This window comes from Lathyrus oleraceus, chromosome 6 (assembly GCF_024323335.1).
Source record: "Lathyrus oleraceus cultivar Zhongwan6 chromosome 6, CAAS_Psat_ZW6_1.0, whole genome shotgun sequence".
NCBI classification, from domain to species: Eukaryota; Viridiplantae; Streptophyta; class Magnoliopsida; order Fabales; family Fabaceae; genus Lathyrus; species Lathyrus oleraceus.
This window is the reverse complement of record NC_066584.1, coordinates 36,906,618-36,921,818: the sequence shown is the minus strand read 5'-3', so window position 1 is coordinate 36,921,818 and position 15,201 is coordinate 36,906,618. Positions and strand designations below refer to the sequence as shown.

At 36.4% G+C, this 15,201-nt stretch overlaps 2 protein-coding genes across 2 annotated transcripts; both read right to left on the bottom strand.

Moving 5' to 3' along the window:
* Positions 1 to 6,823: 6,823 nt before the first annotated feature.
* On the bottom strand, positions 6,824 to 10,916 carry LOC127093046 (rab GTPase-activating protein 22). Its single transcript, XM_051031943.1, has 5 exons — positions 10,511 to 10,916; positions 9,077 to 9,182; positions 8,937 to 8,986; positions 8,648 to 8,701; positions 6,824 to 8,490 (listed from the first exon to the last, which is right to left on the bottom strand). Exons 1-5 carry the CDS (start codon positions 10,702 to 10,704, stop codon positions 7,017 to 7,019), a joined length of 1,878 nt encoding a protein of 625 aa, XP_050887900.1. The 5' UTR covers positions 10,705 to 10,916; the 3' UTR covers positions 6,824 to 7,016.
* Positions 10,917 to 11,338: 422 nt separating this feature from the next.
* On the bottom strand, positions 11,339 to 14,111 carry LOC127096818 (pentatricopeptide repeat-containing protein At2g13600). Its single transcript, XM_051035354.1, has one exon. The coding sequence runs from the start codon at positions 14,003 to 14,005 to the stop codon at positions 11,471 to 11,473; it is 2,535 nt and encodes an 844-aa protein (XP_050891311.1). The 5' UTR covers positions 14,006 to 14,111; the 3' UTR covers positions 11,339 to 11,470.
* Between the last annotated feature and the right edge of the window lie 1,090 nt (positions 14,112 to 15,201).

The following is a 15,201-nucleotide window of genomic DNA, read 5'->3' as shown; positions in this document are numbered from 1 at the left end:
ACCACTGTGCATTTTTGAAAAATCAGTAGCTTTACTAACACCTCTTCTTGCACCACTTCATGGAATCATTTCATTTCAGCTTGACAATTGTTCATGATATTTTTCAGACCATTATCATGATTCATTATAGGTGTTATGGACATATAAATACATGATCTTTGAAATTCAAAAAACACCTATTCCAATCAAAACTCTTACAATTTTCAGAATTCACATTTCTTATTATCAACTTGTATTCAAGATATTTTCTGCATATTTTCACATCATTCAAACCAGAAAATACTTGAGCAATCTAACACCTTTGTGTTTGTGAATTCTTGTCATTGGAAGAGAAGATCAAGTATATTGATATATCACTTGGTTTGATAATTATACTACAAACTTTACACTCAAATTATTGTTGTAATCCATATCTTATTTTTCAGAATTGTTGAAAATAAGATTATTTGTTTTGTAAATACCTTGTTGTCCAGGATTATTGGAAGCAAGAGAGTTGAGTTTGAGAGGATTGTTCTCATATCAACTTGGTGAATCACAAGAGGATTGTTCTTGGTGATTGTGTCGGTCTTATACAAGTCCTAACAAATAGTAAAATCTCGTGTTGAAAGGGGACTAGACGTACCTTCAGACTGTGAAGGGAACTAGGATACATCCTTGTGTTTTTTTATTTTTCTGCACTTTATCGCTTTTTAAACTCATCACAAAACTAGAAAAATAAGAACAAACTTGTCTCTAAAACCATAATTTTTAATTGGTCCTAATTCCCCCCCCCCCCCCCCCCCCTCTTAGGCGCACTCCGAACTTACAGTTTACTCTTTCATGGACGAAAAAGTTTGTGTTAGACGTACTTGTCCCTCGTAATCCTGCATAATTAGTCTCTCGCATGCATACTTGTCATCCGTTAAAGAAACATGACTTAATTCGCCACACAAATTTCATAAAAAACTTGGTTGAAAAAGGTTGGGTTGGACATACTTGTCCCCCGTAACCTCGAATATTCGTGTGATGGACATATTTATCCTACCGTTCAAATACTCGTCAATCACCCAAAAATAAAATTCAACACCTCAAGCCTATTTTCTCATCCTGCGCGATCGAAAACCTTTTACAAAAGAACATTGTTTAGTATGTAGGAGCGAGACTCGCAATCTCGTCAAGCACCCTAATAAAATCCCTTTTGCGACCTCTTTTCTTTTGAACTTTTAATCACTCGAACAAAGCAAATAACGTAAGCTAACATATAATCGCAAATGTAATTAAATGGTTCCCATTGAGTATAATAGATGTGAATGTTGCTAATATCTCCCCCTCGCATAATCGATCCTGAACCCGAATTTGGTTGCGACGACCATTTTATTTTTGTTTTAAGGGCTCGTCGATATTTCCCGTTTTCCTTCTTTGGAATAAATAAAGTTTGGTAGCGACTCCGTGCAATCATTCGTAAGTGTGCGATGCGCTCATGGTCGTACTTTTTGTGATATGAGACCCCATTAAGTCCATTTTGGAATGCCCTCTCAAACATTTCTTGGTTTGGTGGAACTAATCTGATGGTGGCCTCATTGAAGTGGGAAAGATAGTCCATCAACAATTATAACAGACTATGGCATATATTAAACATATTGGTGGTGGACATCTTCTTGTGGCAGTTGACGGAGAAATGGTGCACCAGTTTCTTTACCAGTTCTTGGTAACTGCTGATAGAGGCACGGGGTAAACTTATATACCACCTAAGGGAAGCCTCTCTGAAAGTGACAGATAACAACTTGTACTTCTAAGAGTAGGGAGCTCCTATGATGGCCAACTCCGTATTGATGGAGGCAACATGTTCGTATGGGTCGATGCGTCCATCAAAGTTGGCCAAGGAATAAGGTTTGAAACCTTCACGGACAGGCGTCCCCCATATCTTATCTGAGAGTGGTTAGGGGTCCAACAATTACATTTAGGAGCCCACATAGCAGCGGGAAGGGTGATGCTGATAGGAGAAAGTGTAGTCCAGGTTAGTTTTATCGGAGCCTTGTGGTGGACGCCACTGTACTGGTGAAAAAATACATGTGTGCATGTTCCCTCTACAAGGGCAGTGAGATTCAGAGGCCTTAGTAAGTTTATAACATATTTTGGTGGTGGGGACTTTCTCGCGGTGGTGAGAAGCCATGTATGGTGGTGTTTTTAGGTAATTTAAGAAACCTACTCACATGAGGTGAGAGGCCCTACTGAAGACCGATGATGCTTGGTGACAAACGTACACCCACCGGTGGTCGTGTGTTAAGACGGTACTGAGTGTTGAGCTCATTAGGGTGTTAAGAATCTGTGTTACTTAGGGTGTGTCCTATTCTTATTATAAAAGGACTATTTATATAGGCTTTTGGGACTAGGGTTTGAGTAATCCTTAGTAGCATCAACTATTCTCTCTTTTTCTGGAGAGTTACTGACCGCCTATATTTCAGGACTTAGCGCAAACTCCTTTCTTGACTTACACGCTAGAGTTTTCTCTGGACGAGTCTCCGGATCATCTCATGGACGACGCAACTCCTGAACGACAGTGCCCTAGTTTAAGGCATATTATATATATATATATATATATATATATATATATATATATATATATATATATATATATATATATATATATATATATATATATATATATATATATATATATATATATATATATATATATATATATATATATCAACACCACAAATAGGAACAAGCTAGAGGCTAAGAAAGATAATCACCATCAATAGAAAAGCATCCTCCAATAGCAACTTATAACCACATTTTCAAGAAAAAAAAGTCAAAAAATTTCATAGTTGCTATTAACTCAAGCAGAGGATAGGGTTCACAACACTTAGAAAAAGTACATTATTAAGCATGTGATCTATCAAAATACAGTTTTCAAGTAAGAGAAATATGCCTCCTCTGTGTCCTCCTCCATTAGTGATTTACATGTAAATATAAAATTATTTCGAGAGTTTCATATAATCCACACTACTGAATGTCAAATCATAATAACTTTCATAATCTTAGTCATACCCCTTAAGAAGGAAGAAACTTCAAAGCACGAGATAATATCACCCAACAAGATAACTAACCTCTCAAGCCACTGAAAAATCCTATACCATAAGTTTTTCACGGCTCTAAATGTAATACTCCATCAATTCCTTTTTAAATGTCACTTTTTTTTACTTTTTACGTATATTAAGACAACTAATAATTGTTGTTATTTTTTAAACAATAATGTTTTTTTGCATATAATACCCTTGATTTTTTAATAATTTATTTAACTTTTTTCTCTATATATAATAAATGACTAGGGATAATTTTGACAAAAGTACAATCAAAACTATTTTTAACTTTGAAATGCCACTTAAAAAGAAATATTTTTTTAAAGGGACACTTGAAAAACAACAGAAGGAGTAAATAAATAAGAGACATACTCTATAGATCAATCACACAACCCATAAGTCGAGTTAAGGATAATTCGTCTTTTAAGTCTCTTAGATGAAAACTTATCTTAAAAGAGTTATCAAGAGAATACTATAACTTTTTAGGGAGCCCAACTACACCAAGTGGCTTCCAGAATGTGATCCAAACTAATAGAAACCATATATGTAACTTAAGGGGATTTCTTATCCCACCATACATGGTGAAAAATTATCCTATGGAAAATCCAAAACACCCATCAGATTCGGAAGATGCATCTTTGGACGCACCATTATCTTAAGTCAAAATGTTACAATTGATCTAAAGATGCATCTCCGAAATATTTCAAAATACACCTCATGCATCCCACTGAGTCACACCAACATATTTTGTAAACACGATTATGAAGATTCATCTTTGAAATATTTCAAAATACACCTCATGCATCCCTCTCTGGAAGGCACATTTTAAACATTTATTAATCTGGAGATGCATCTCCGTTCAGGGTTTACGAAGATGCATCTCCGTAACCACTCAAAACAAAGCAAGTTAAGTTGATTTTATGGTTACTCAAATGAAAACGAAGATTTATAAATGTTAAGGTCTTTGTTATGTGATGAGCATTAAACCATACACTAATATGCAAGAAATGACATATATAAATCCATAGTCAAAATAAGTCATCATTAGTAAGGGCGTTGCAAAAATATAATGAAAATGACACGCAAACACTAAAAGACCAATAAATATTACCGTAAAAAGTGTGATGTTGATTGTCATTTTCTTCGTCTTCCACCTACAACCATCGGATAACTTAGAGTACAAGTAAACCAAACAAGCGGTCTCCTGATTGTACTCATGGATCCATTCAAAGTCCTCAAAGTATCATAGGTATAGGACATCCACATAAGTGGAACTCCTTTCCACAAAAAGGGTAGTGTCAACCAAATATAACATGTATGCTCTCATAACATGTGCTTTATGCCGCCCTGCCTTCTCCTTATCACCACCAACCTGCTCTGCTCTAACCAACTCATTTGTATATACATTCTCCATAAATCGAAACCTAGCATGAGCCTCTTTGGTGGCTTCAAACTCCCTCTAGGCAGCGTCGGGTCAACTCTCAGATAGTCTACCATCAACTCAAGTGCCTCATCTTTGCTAATTCTCTCATTTTCTAAAAGCTTCCCCCTAATCGGAAGATGCAATAGACACGACACTTCGCCGAGTGTGATAGACATCTCACCAAGTGGTAGATGAAAAGATGAGGTCTCAATATGCCATCTCTCTACAAATGCATTAAGCATCACGGGATTCACCGTAACATAATTGATCTTGCATAAGTCTTTCATCACAGATAGTTGTAAAGCAACCTGAAACCACTCATCAGTAGGTTGACACAAGCCAGTAATATTCCGCCCATGGTTAATAAATTTCAGCAGATTGTGGTCCTGTAGAAAAATAAATCATCATCAAAAACTTATTTAAAAAGAATGAATCCAACTCATTTTACCTATTCGTCCAAGGTATGTCGGGTAGTATGGTCCGGATAAAGAGGAAGCAATGACAACTCTAACGGGCCTCATCCAAATACCTTTGTTGCCTCATCATCCTGAGATCCCTCTGATGCATGTGGTGGCACTGGTGCCGCTAGTGACTGAGGTACCTCTAGTGACTCGGGTACCTCTGCTGCCTGAGTAGGTGAAACATGTCGTCTACGGAAAGATGGAGGCAATGATGTGTCACTAGATGACACACATCTTCTACGGGAAGAAGAAGGTGGAGATATATGCGTCCAAAAAGTCGACGTCTCCGAATCAACCGGGCTAGAGGGAACAAGTGCCTGTGAAACCTGGCTTTTTTTTCTCTGGACAAATGCATGTTATACAATCTTGTCGTGCATCAATTTGTCGTTTCTATCTGTCATAATGTTTGTAAGTAAATCAAAAAAATGTCACACAATTACTACAAGCAACCTTACAAGCAAGAAAAATAACCAAAAAAATGCAAACTTATAAAATACAGAGATGCATCTCCGATTCCTGAGAATTCAAACATTGAAAAAATACAAAGATGCATCTCCGAATTTTTCTACAACTTTCATTTTCGTCAATGGCACTAATGCAGACCACCAAGACCCCAAAAGTAATGCATTGGTCATTATTTTTAACTATGAAACACATTTGTATCAACTATCAAACATGCATAAACTATATATTTCAACACATAATCATCAAATTCTACAAATTTATACAAAAATTCAAAAAAAAAATTACAATAATAAAAAACTTACAATAAGTGATGAATCTTTGAAGTTGATGTAATTGAATGAGCTCTTTGATGTAGCTGATGTTGATTGAAGAAGTTTTGATGTTGTTTGATTAATTTTGAGATAATGTGATTTTAGAAGAGTTTTAGAGAAAATTTTGTTTTTTAACAAAGAGAGAAAGAAGAAAGATTTTGGTATGTACAAGCAGAGCTCGGAGATGCATCTCCGTAATTTTTACGAAGATGCATCTCATAATTTTTTCACATTAAGTCAGATTTTTATTGACTTGAGATGCATTCGGAGATGTATATCTGAATTATAAAAGTATTTTTGTATTTTTACGTAGTAGTCTAGTAATACATAGGCGCATTAAAGAATTCGTTAACTTAATTCTCTTCAAAGGACACCATAAGCAAGAGAATATACATCCTTCTCCCCAAAACACCAAATCGCATCAAACAACAGAATATACATCCTTCTCCCCCAAAACACCAATGCCAGTGATCAAACTCCAAAGGAAAGATACCAATACCATTATTAATTACATCTTTATATGTTTCAAAAGACTTTCTCGACTGTCCAAAAACATAAATTACATCTTCAATTCTTCATGATATTCAACCTATAATATAATGAGCAATTGAGTATTACCAAATCAAATCTATAATAATTTACAGTCGTATTAAATTTTTAACCTCTTTGTCAAGTCTAATTGAAATACTCAGGCGGTAAGACATTGCACAACTCTAATAGATGTGAACTAAAAATGAATTTTGGGTCAGATTATAAATATTTATAAAGATAAATGGCTAACTTTATATGAAGAAAAATATGAGGTATTTGAAACTAAACCTTCTTTATTAGCCAATAAAGTGTGAGGGCGTCTAAATTGACCATAAAACTCATGATTTCTACCAAATCTACCAAACTCAGACACCTAAAACTGATTCTCCTTTCTTAGCAAAACTACAATGTGTGAATTCTTGTGTTTTATACACAATTTGTGCACAACTTCCTTGCTATAACTAATAACATAGCTCTTGTCATAAAACAAAATGATAAACCAGCTTTTAGAAATTCGTATCTTCAGCTACTCTTATAGAAACTAGCATTCTAGTTGAGCGATGGCGATTCATAAGGACAAATGAATGACATAAAAATTAGCAAGAGCTAAACTGGAAAATACACTGTTTTAGACAAGGGAGAAAAACATTCCTAGTTGTAGATATTGTAGATAATAACTCAACATTTTCTACCAGTTACATGCCACCGCCTTCTCTTTGCAAACCTGCTCCACCAGAATGTCCTGTTTATTTTATCAGAATCATGTCTCTATTTTATCATGAAGGGTGATCACTAAGTTATGTGCATCATCTAGCAATTTCAAAACATCAAGCTGTCCTGACATGCTATTGCATTCCCTAATGATCTCATCCATGCTGCTATACCTTTCAATGATCAACTTCCTCCTCTGCAATACCGAAGCTGCTATTGCATAAAGCAACAAATCATCTGTTGGTGGCGCACGCTTTCTAACTTTGTTCCATGCAGAAATCCCAATACCTGCCCTGACTGCAGCTTGATCTGCCCACATTACTTCCCAAAGGCAAATAGTCTGCTCAAATGTCAATTCTCTTCGAAACAGTACCACCACCATCCTATATACAAAGAAGCAATCTTCAGCCTGAAGCTTCTCTAAATGCTTAAATAGATGGGCATCTTTATACTTGATTATTTTGGCAACTAACTCTAGTTGCCTCCTTATACCCACCTCATCCAGCCTAAAATTTTGCCGTGCCTTCTTCATGAATCCAACGAAACACCAGAAAGCCTCGTGATCCTCTGATATAATACTAACTATAGGAGATAGCAGGTCACTCATACCTTGGCAATAGCCAATTTCAGGGTCATATAGTGCATATGCTTCAAGAATAGCAACTAGTCGGGCAGCATGGAAGATCCTGCCTGCCTCTAGGTGGCCATAATCCTCCAAGCCAACAGCCTCAGCAGTACGACGTGCCACACTGTCTGATACGGCCGCTTGAGAGGGATAGTGTGACATCCAGTCTGCATTAGCACGCAATGCATCAAGTCGGATAATCCGTTGCCAGGTGGAGAAGTCTTCATTAGTTGGTGGCTTTGATGGAACTTTTTCTTGCAAGGGAGAAGAGACTTCTTTGGTAGCTTTCGCGGGGTTGTTATCTTCATGAACATCATCAGGAGGAGCTGTTTGAATTACTTCAGGACCTTCAGCGGAATCCTTGGTGATTTTCATGGGGTTGTTGTCTTCCTGAACATCACCGGAAGGATCTGTTTGAATTACTTCAGGAACTTCAGCGGAATCCTTGGTAGTTTCTATGGGGTTGTTGTCTTCCTGAACATCATCAGGAGGAGATGTTTGAATTACTTCAGGACCATCAGCGGAATCCTTGGTAGTTTTCACGGGGTTGTTATCTTCCTGATCATCATCCGGAGGAACTGTTTGAATTACTTCAGGAGATTCGGAAAAATATGAATCCGGTAAAGATGCATCAGCCTTGTTGACATTAACATAATCATCTCCTTCCAATGAGACAATGGATGGATAATCTGAATATTCAGCTTCTGGACTCCTGTCCTGACTGGAGAGGAACTCCCTGGCGCTGGCCGCATCATCAGAACTAGAAGAACCAGAATCTTGAACAAGACTTCCATCACCTCCTTCGTAGCTAATTTCACCAATTTCATTTAACTTACTGATTTCATTGGGTTTTTTTACGAGTTTCCTGCATTGTCGACGGAGTGTTTCATATTCTTTTCTGCATTTAGAGATTTGCCACAAAATCAACCAGATGTTAACACCCACTCCCTCTCAACACAAATAAAACAAAAGAAAAGTAAACAGAATATAGATTTGGAGTACTGATCATGCACAAAGATGTATAAAAAAATTGAGAATGAAACTAGTATATCTACCTATTTTGAGTTCTCACAGCATCTCTTTCATCCTTTGTGCTGTTAAAGTTATACCTGTCTAAGTCATAAAAGGGTAATCAATAACTGTATAAAAGAAAAAGTTAAAACACAAACAATAAAAAAGAAAAAAAGAACAAGATAATCATTAACCTTCCTAATGCATAACATGGAGGAAAACACAAAGATTATATGTTAACTTAAAGATAACTAAGATAAGATTCATTGCAATTATGCAAGAGTGAAGATTATCTAGAATCTAGACATGAAATAAAAGGAATGGCACGCTTACACTCCAAGTAGGAATGGCCAGACTTCAGCTCTTATTCTGGGACCAACACCCTGCATCACATATTTATAACGCACTAAATTCCAAAAAGAAACGAAAGATACACAATTTTAAATTACAGGTGAATGAATTGGTAAACTCACTCCACTGCGCACTCTTTTCAGGAGCTTAATTCCACCATCACGGAGTCTACCATCTTCTGTAAACAATATTTTCCATTGCTGAGGTGAAAGGGCATGTTTTCTTTTCCTGCATGATCATGGTGATTTAAGTTGACCAATTAAATCATGAGAAATACTAGTTACTAATTACTTCTGCTTAGTAAGAGTAAATAAAAGCACTTTGTTAAGCTGTTTTCTTGTGTGATACACAGATTTATTTTTTACTTTTTCAAGCCTATTATTATGGCCTTCACCCATTGAAAAAGTCTTGTCATATATTTCATACATTTTATTTTGTTAGTGTTTGTGATTTTTGAGAGAGACGCTTCATACAGAACTATCTAAATTTCTTAGTGATGAAACAGTACTTTCGTGTGTTAGAGCTATCTGCTTCAATTTATCTCTAACTAACTACTTATAGACAAGTGTTCTTCTAATTACATGTGGCAAAATTTCACACCCTAAGGACAAACCTCTGTATTTCCCCCAATAAAAGATAGACTAACCTCAACATATGATACATTAGCATCTATTTACTACTATAATTAAGTAACTTTTACCAAGAAGGAAGAAACCTATGTTCTCCAAGTAAAACAATTATAAGGATGTTAACATAAATAGAAAAAGAATAAAGGTTTAGTACTAAAACTCAGCATTTCTTAGTTTTTTACAAAATCCAGAATACTAAATAACTCCCCCTCAAATAAGTACTGCATGCATCAGTTCCATAGCATATACCATAACGGCCTCTCTTTTTTTGTCTGTAGATGAAATGGTAATAACTGTCACGTCCTTTTTACATGCAATAAATTTAATTAGGCCCAGAAAATATGATTCTTAAGAGCCCAAATGAACATTAGACAAGCTCACAACATATGCAATCACAGATCTTTCTTTTCAAGCTCAAAATAAATCAAAAAAATCGATGTTGTAGTGTTTTCTTTGATTCAAAGGAAACAGCTGCAATGACAAATTTTTGGATATTAATCTGGATCATGATCAAGTAAACCATCATCAAGCAACAAATAAAATCCTAATAAGAGGTAATTTCGTGGCAAGCAACTGATATGAATTAGAGATACAGTTAAAGGACCTCAACAATAACAAAAACCAACAATCTAAGAATTTCACAATTTGAAAATATAAAGAAACCAATGATAATCTTCACCAACACCAAAAAAATATCCATTTTCTATTATCAATTTATCACCGTATCTTAACCACTACTTCATCATTCACATGAATCACATTATTCTCCTTTTCTAAAAACAATAACAAGAACAAAGCGATTTAAGTACAAAATAGAGAGATCTAGCTCGAATAAATAGAAAGCAATAAAAAACTGAGTTGAAATAGTGTTGTTAGGGTTTTTCGAACATCTCTAATCCATTTTTTCTCTTCTCTAGATTTAATTACCTACTGGCACCGTAGAAAATGACAGCGACAATAGCGACGCCGGCGAGGGCCGTGAAGACAACCGCCGGAGTAGAGTTCGTTTGCACGGCGGCCATAAGCGAGAATCTTCCCTTGCGGCCGGTCTTTGCACCGGCGGCAACAGAGAGAATGGCAGTTGCGTCGGTGTTGGTATTCAAGTGGGAGGATGTGTTCATCTCATCTCATGGATGAGCAATTGAAATTACGCTAATGCCCTTTTGTTTGTTGCCATTACTCTCGTTTCATTCACCTTCCAAGTTATTTCTGCCAAAAGAGGGAGAAAGGAGTGAAATGGAAATTGGAGAAGGAAACTAGAAAATCTCACGATCGTGATGATTACGCATAGAAGAAACTACTACTAGCATTTTAGTTTTTTTTCGGTTAAAAAATGCCGTTTTTTCTTTTACATTATTAGGGATTTATATGGTAATTGTTCAGTTGAGAAGGGGCAAAATTGACTAAACATGCCACGTTATAAATATTTCAAAATAATTGCAGGCCTTGAACGAGATCCATATAATTAATCCTAAAACTGTATTTTATTTTTCGTAGTTTATAATTAATCATAATATCTTTAATTAGTTATTGAGATTAAATCGTATGTATTCTCAATATAAAAAAATTTACATCGTCAATACATCACAATCATCGTTTGTATTATTTTTCGAGTGATTAAAATAAAAATTAAATATTTTAAATAAATCAATGATTATGATTAACTGACCGTGTAAAAAATCTTTAGACTGTATATCAATTAAATTCTTAGTTATTTTCTTTAAAAAAATGTGAGAAAGTTATGCAAATAAATGAGTCATGTCAATGGTGTATTGATATTATTTATAAATTAATGTATAAAATTCTATCTTCAGAAAAAATGTACATGTATATTTTCTTACAAAGTTTAAAGTACTTCTATTAATATAGTACAAGTCTTTGGTCGGGTTATAATTGATTTGTGTGTTTTATTCTAATGAACTTAGTCAAATTATCTAGCGTAAGATATATTTCATCAATTTTTGGGTGACTTTTATCACTAGCAAGAAAAACATGAATCCCATCACTATCTTCTATCCAACTGCATCCTGGACTCTTTTGCATTCCCTTATCATTCATTAACTCTCTAGTTTTAGCAAGATCATGCCATCTTCCTGCAGAAGCATATAAGTTTGCTAACATAACATAGTTTCCGGTGTTATCCGGCTCCAATTCGATGAGCTTTTCGGCTGCAATTTCACCTAGGGATACTTCTTTATGAATAAAACAACCTCCAAGCAGAGCACTCCAGGTCACTGAATCGGCTTCCATTGGCATGTTTTTGATAAGTTGATATGCTTCGGCGAGCTTCCCTGCGCGACTCAAGAGGTCTATCATGCACGTATAATGCTTTAATGTGGGTGTGATGTTGTATTTTTTCATCAAATAAAAGCATTCAAAACCAATCTCGATTGATCCTGCGTGAACACATGAAGAAATGACCGATAGGAAAGTTACATGGTCTGGTCTAACTTTGTCGGTTAACATTCTGCGAAAAATAGCAATTCCTTCTTCACCATGTCCATGCATGGCATAAGCGGTGAGCATTGCATTGTGGCACACCAGATTAGGGTTTGATATCTTGTTATAAACTTCGTGGCAGTGTTTAATACTCCCGCATTTTGCATACATGTCTACTAAGGCGGCTCCAATGTGAACATCGGAGTCGTACCTTGCTCTAATGGAATATGCATGGACTTGCTTTCCCCGGTGGATTGTCGCCAACTTGGAGCATGCTGCTAAGATTATTCCAGCTGTGTATATGTCAGGCCTCAAATTTGAAACCTGCATTTCATTGAACAATCGTATTGCTGAATCATATTGTTTATTTTCCATAAGGCCGGCTAAAATACTATTCCATGTATAGGTATTAGGCTCAAAACCAACCCCTTTCATTTTGTCAAGAAGTTCTCCAATCTTTTCAATTTGATTAGACCGTGCATAACCAGATATCAACACATTCCATGTTGATGTATCTCTTTCACTTATTTCATCAAATGCCATTTGAGCAGCTATAATGTCATTGCATTTACAGTACATTTCAACCAAAGCTCCGCCGACAAAGCTGTTGGACTGCAGACCTTTGGCAATTGCAATCGAATGTATCTCTTTCCCTTGTCGAACAGAAGTTGTATCAGCACATCCAGTAAGGATACTTCCAAGAGTGAAGGAATTAGGTTCAATTCCTTCCATCAATAAATCTCGAAACAACATCAGAGCTTCATCAAGCATGAGATTATCCACATAACCTGATATCATACAATTCCACGATATTCTATCCCTCTCCACACCTTCTCGCTCCATCCGGTCAAATAATCCCTTTGCCTTTACGATATTACCATTTTCTGAATAGCCAACCATCATTGTATTGTAAGATGCTGCACTTTTCCTCGCAAACTTGGAAAACATTTCAAAAGCACTTTTCATATCACCACACCTTCTATACATGTCCACTAATGCATTCACAACAAAACTATTAGAGAACAAATCATGTCTAACAATGTAGCCATGGAGTTCTTTCCCAAAGCAAAGCCATTTCATCCTAGCATAAGCAGGAAGAACGCTCGCCAGCGTCTGAGCATTTGGTGCCACCCCTACTCCCACCATTCTAGAAAACAATTCAATTGACTCAACATCATAACCATTACTCGAAAATCCTCCAATAACCGCACTCCAAGTAACAACATTGGGTTCCAGCTCACTCAACGACATGTTTTGCAAGAGACCCAACGCCTCGTGCACCATCCCATTGGTGGCACATGCGGTTATAATAGAATTCCAAGAGACACAATCCTTTCGCGGCATTCCTTCTAGAACTTCCTTAGCCTCACCTAAGCCCCCACATTTACCATACATATCAATCAAAGCATTCCCCACATAAACATTAGTAACAAACCCAAGTTTCAAAACCATCCCATGAAGTTGTCTACCTAGTTTCAAATCACCAAGACCACAACAAATGTTCAACACAAGAGGAAACACAAAAAAATCCAATTTTTCGCTCACCCCATCAGATAACAATTCTTCAAAAAGCATAAAAGCTTCTTGAAACAACCCCATGTTAAGATGAAGGCGTATAAGTGCAGTCCAAGAATGCAAGTTTTTAAGCGGCATTGTGTCAAACATGTGGCAGGCATCTTCAAAAGATGAGTGGATGGAATACATTTGAAGTAGCTTGGTTTGAACAAAATGGTGGTGGTGGAAGCCAGTTTTGATGGAGTGAGAGTGAAGTTGTTTTCCTAAAGTGAGAGAGTTGGAAGATTGGAGAATGATAGCGTAGGTGGTGGAAGTAAGTGGGTGGTTGTTAAGAAGGCTTAATTGAGGGATTGTGTTTGAGGATTGAAGGTTCAAATTGGGTGGTTTTGTTTGGTTTGTGAAAGAAGAGGGAATTAGTGGGTTTGGTTGTGGTGGGCGTGTGATGGTTTGTGAAAGTAGGGTGTGCATTTTAGATGATGGAAATGAAAGTTACAGAAAAGAAACAGGAAAGCAACTCCAGAAAGAGTTTATTAAATAGGTTAGATAGAGTGTGGAAGTAAAATTGGAGTCATGGTAACCTCAACTTTTTAATTACCCACCCATCTGTTTTATATTAAGTGTTGCTTACTCTTTTTTGCTCAGTAAGAGTTATACTTACTCGTATTGATAATTGATACTGTCTCCATTTCTTTTTAAATGTTCTTTTTTAAATTATTTCTTTTTAAGTATGTGTAAAAAATCAAAAAATAACACTTAAAAATGAACGGAAGGAATAGTATTTAATAGACTTAATATTTTTTTGTTGAGTATTTTAACTTTGGATTCATTTTGAATTTTTTTTTTAAATAACTATGTTTTTCAAATTAAATTCCTAAATAATCATTTTTAAAAAAAAAAAACTAAAATAACCAAATTTCCAAACTGATGTGTCATACCCCAAAATTTGCCCATTAATATTTCAAGACATTTTTCAGGGCACTCCGACTCATTTTTATGACACTGATCTTAAAGGAACAAAGGTCCAGCTCACGAGTGGCCCAATTCAGAAAATGGCCCAAACTGGCCTGCTCGCTAGGCGAGCAAATCCTTCGCCTAGCGAACGTTCGCTACACGCTCGCCTAGCGAAGCTGGCAGATAACAGAAAATTCTGGGCTTCATTCTGAGCCCATTAGGTCACCACGATCACTATAAATACTGGCACTTCAGCCACGAAAATGGACAGACCAAGACGGACAGAGAAGGACGTATAGAAACCCTGGCATAGAAACCCTGCTAATCCAGAGAATTCAGAAGGAGGAAACCCTGAAGGCAGCTCATCCGCTCCGAAGCTACCGCCGCCCAACTCCATCCGCTACCAAAAGCGATCAGTCTCTTCAACATAGCAGCTTAGTTGCAAGCAGGTTTGCGTATCACTATCGTTTTATACTTTTAATCGGTAATCTCTATATACATAAAGCATCATGATTGAAGTTTCGAATATGTAATTTGATTTCACATGCGAATTTAAATATGCTTGAATATCATGAATGTTTGTCTATGTTGTTCCTGTAATCAAGTGTCATACCAGTTCAGGTTTTCGGAGGTCATGCTGTTGTCAAACTCCAAACCCGTGGCCGCTCGCTAGCACATCGCTAAGCGAGCCTGTAGCGAGCATTCGCTGAGCC

Excerpts from the sequence above, each read along its gene's own strand:
- LOC127093046 (XM_051031943.1), bottom strand. The coding sequence starts at position 10,704 with ATGAACACATCCTCCCACTTGAATACCAACACCGACGCAACTGCCATT. Across the intron at positions 8,702-8,936 it reads TGGCCATTCCTACTTGGAGT|GTATAACTTTAACAGCACAA; the intron begins GTAAGCGTGCCA and ends TGACTTAGACAG. Across the intron at positions 8,491-8,647 it reads GCTGTGAGAACTCAAAATAG|AAAAGAATATGAAACACTCC; the intron begins GTAGATATACTA and ends CTCTAAATGCAG.
- LOC127096818 (XM_051035354.1), bottom strand. The coding sequence starts at position 14,005 with ATGCACACCCTACTTTCACAAACCATCACACGCCCACCACAACCAAAC.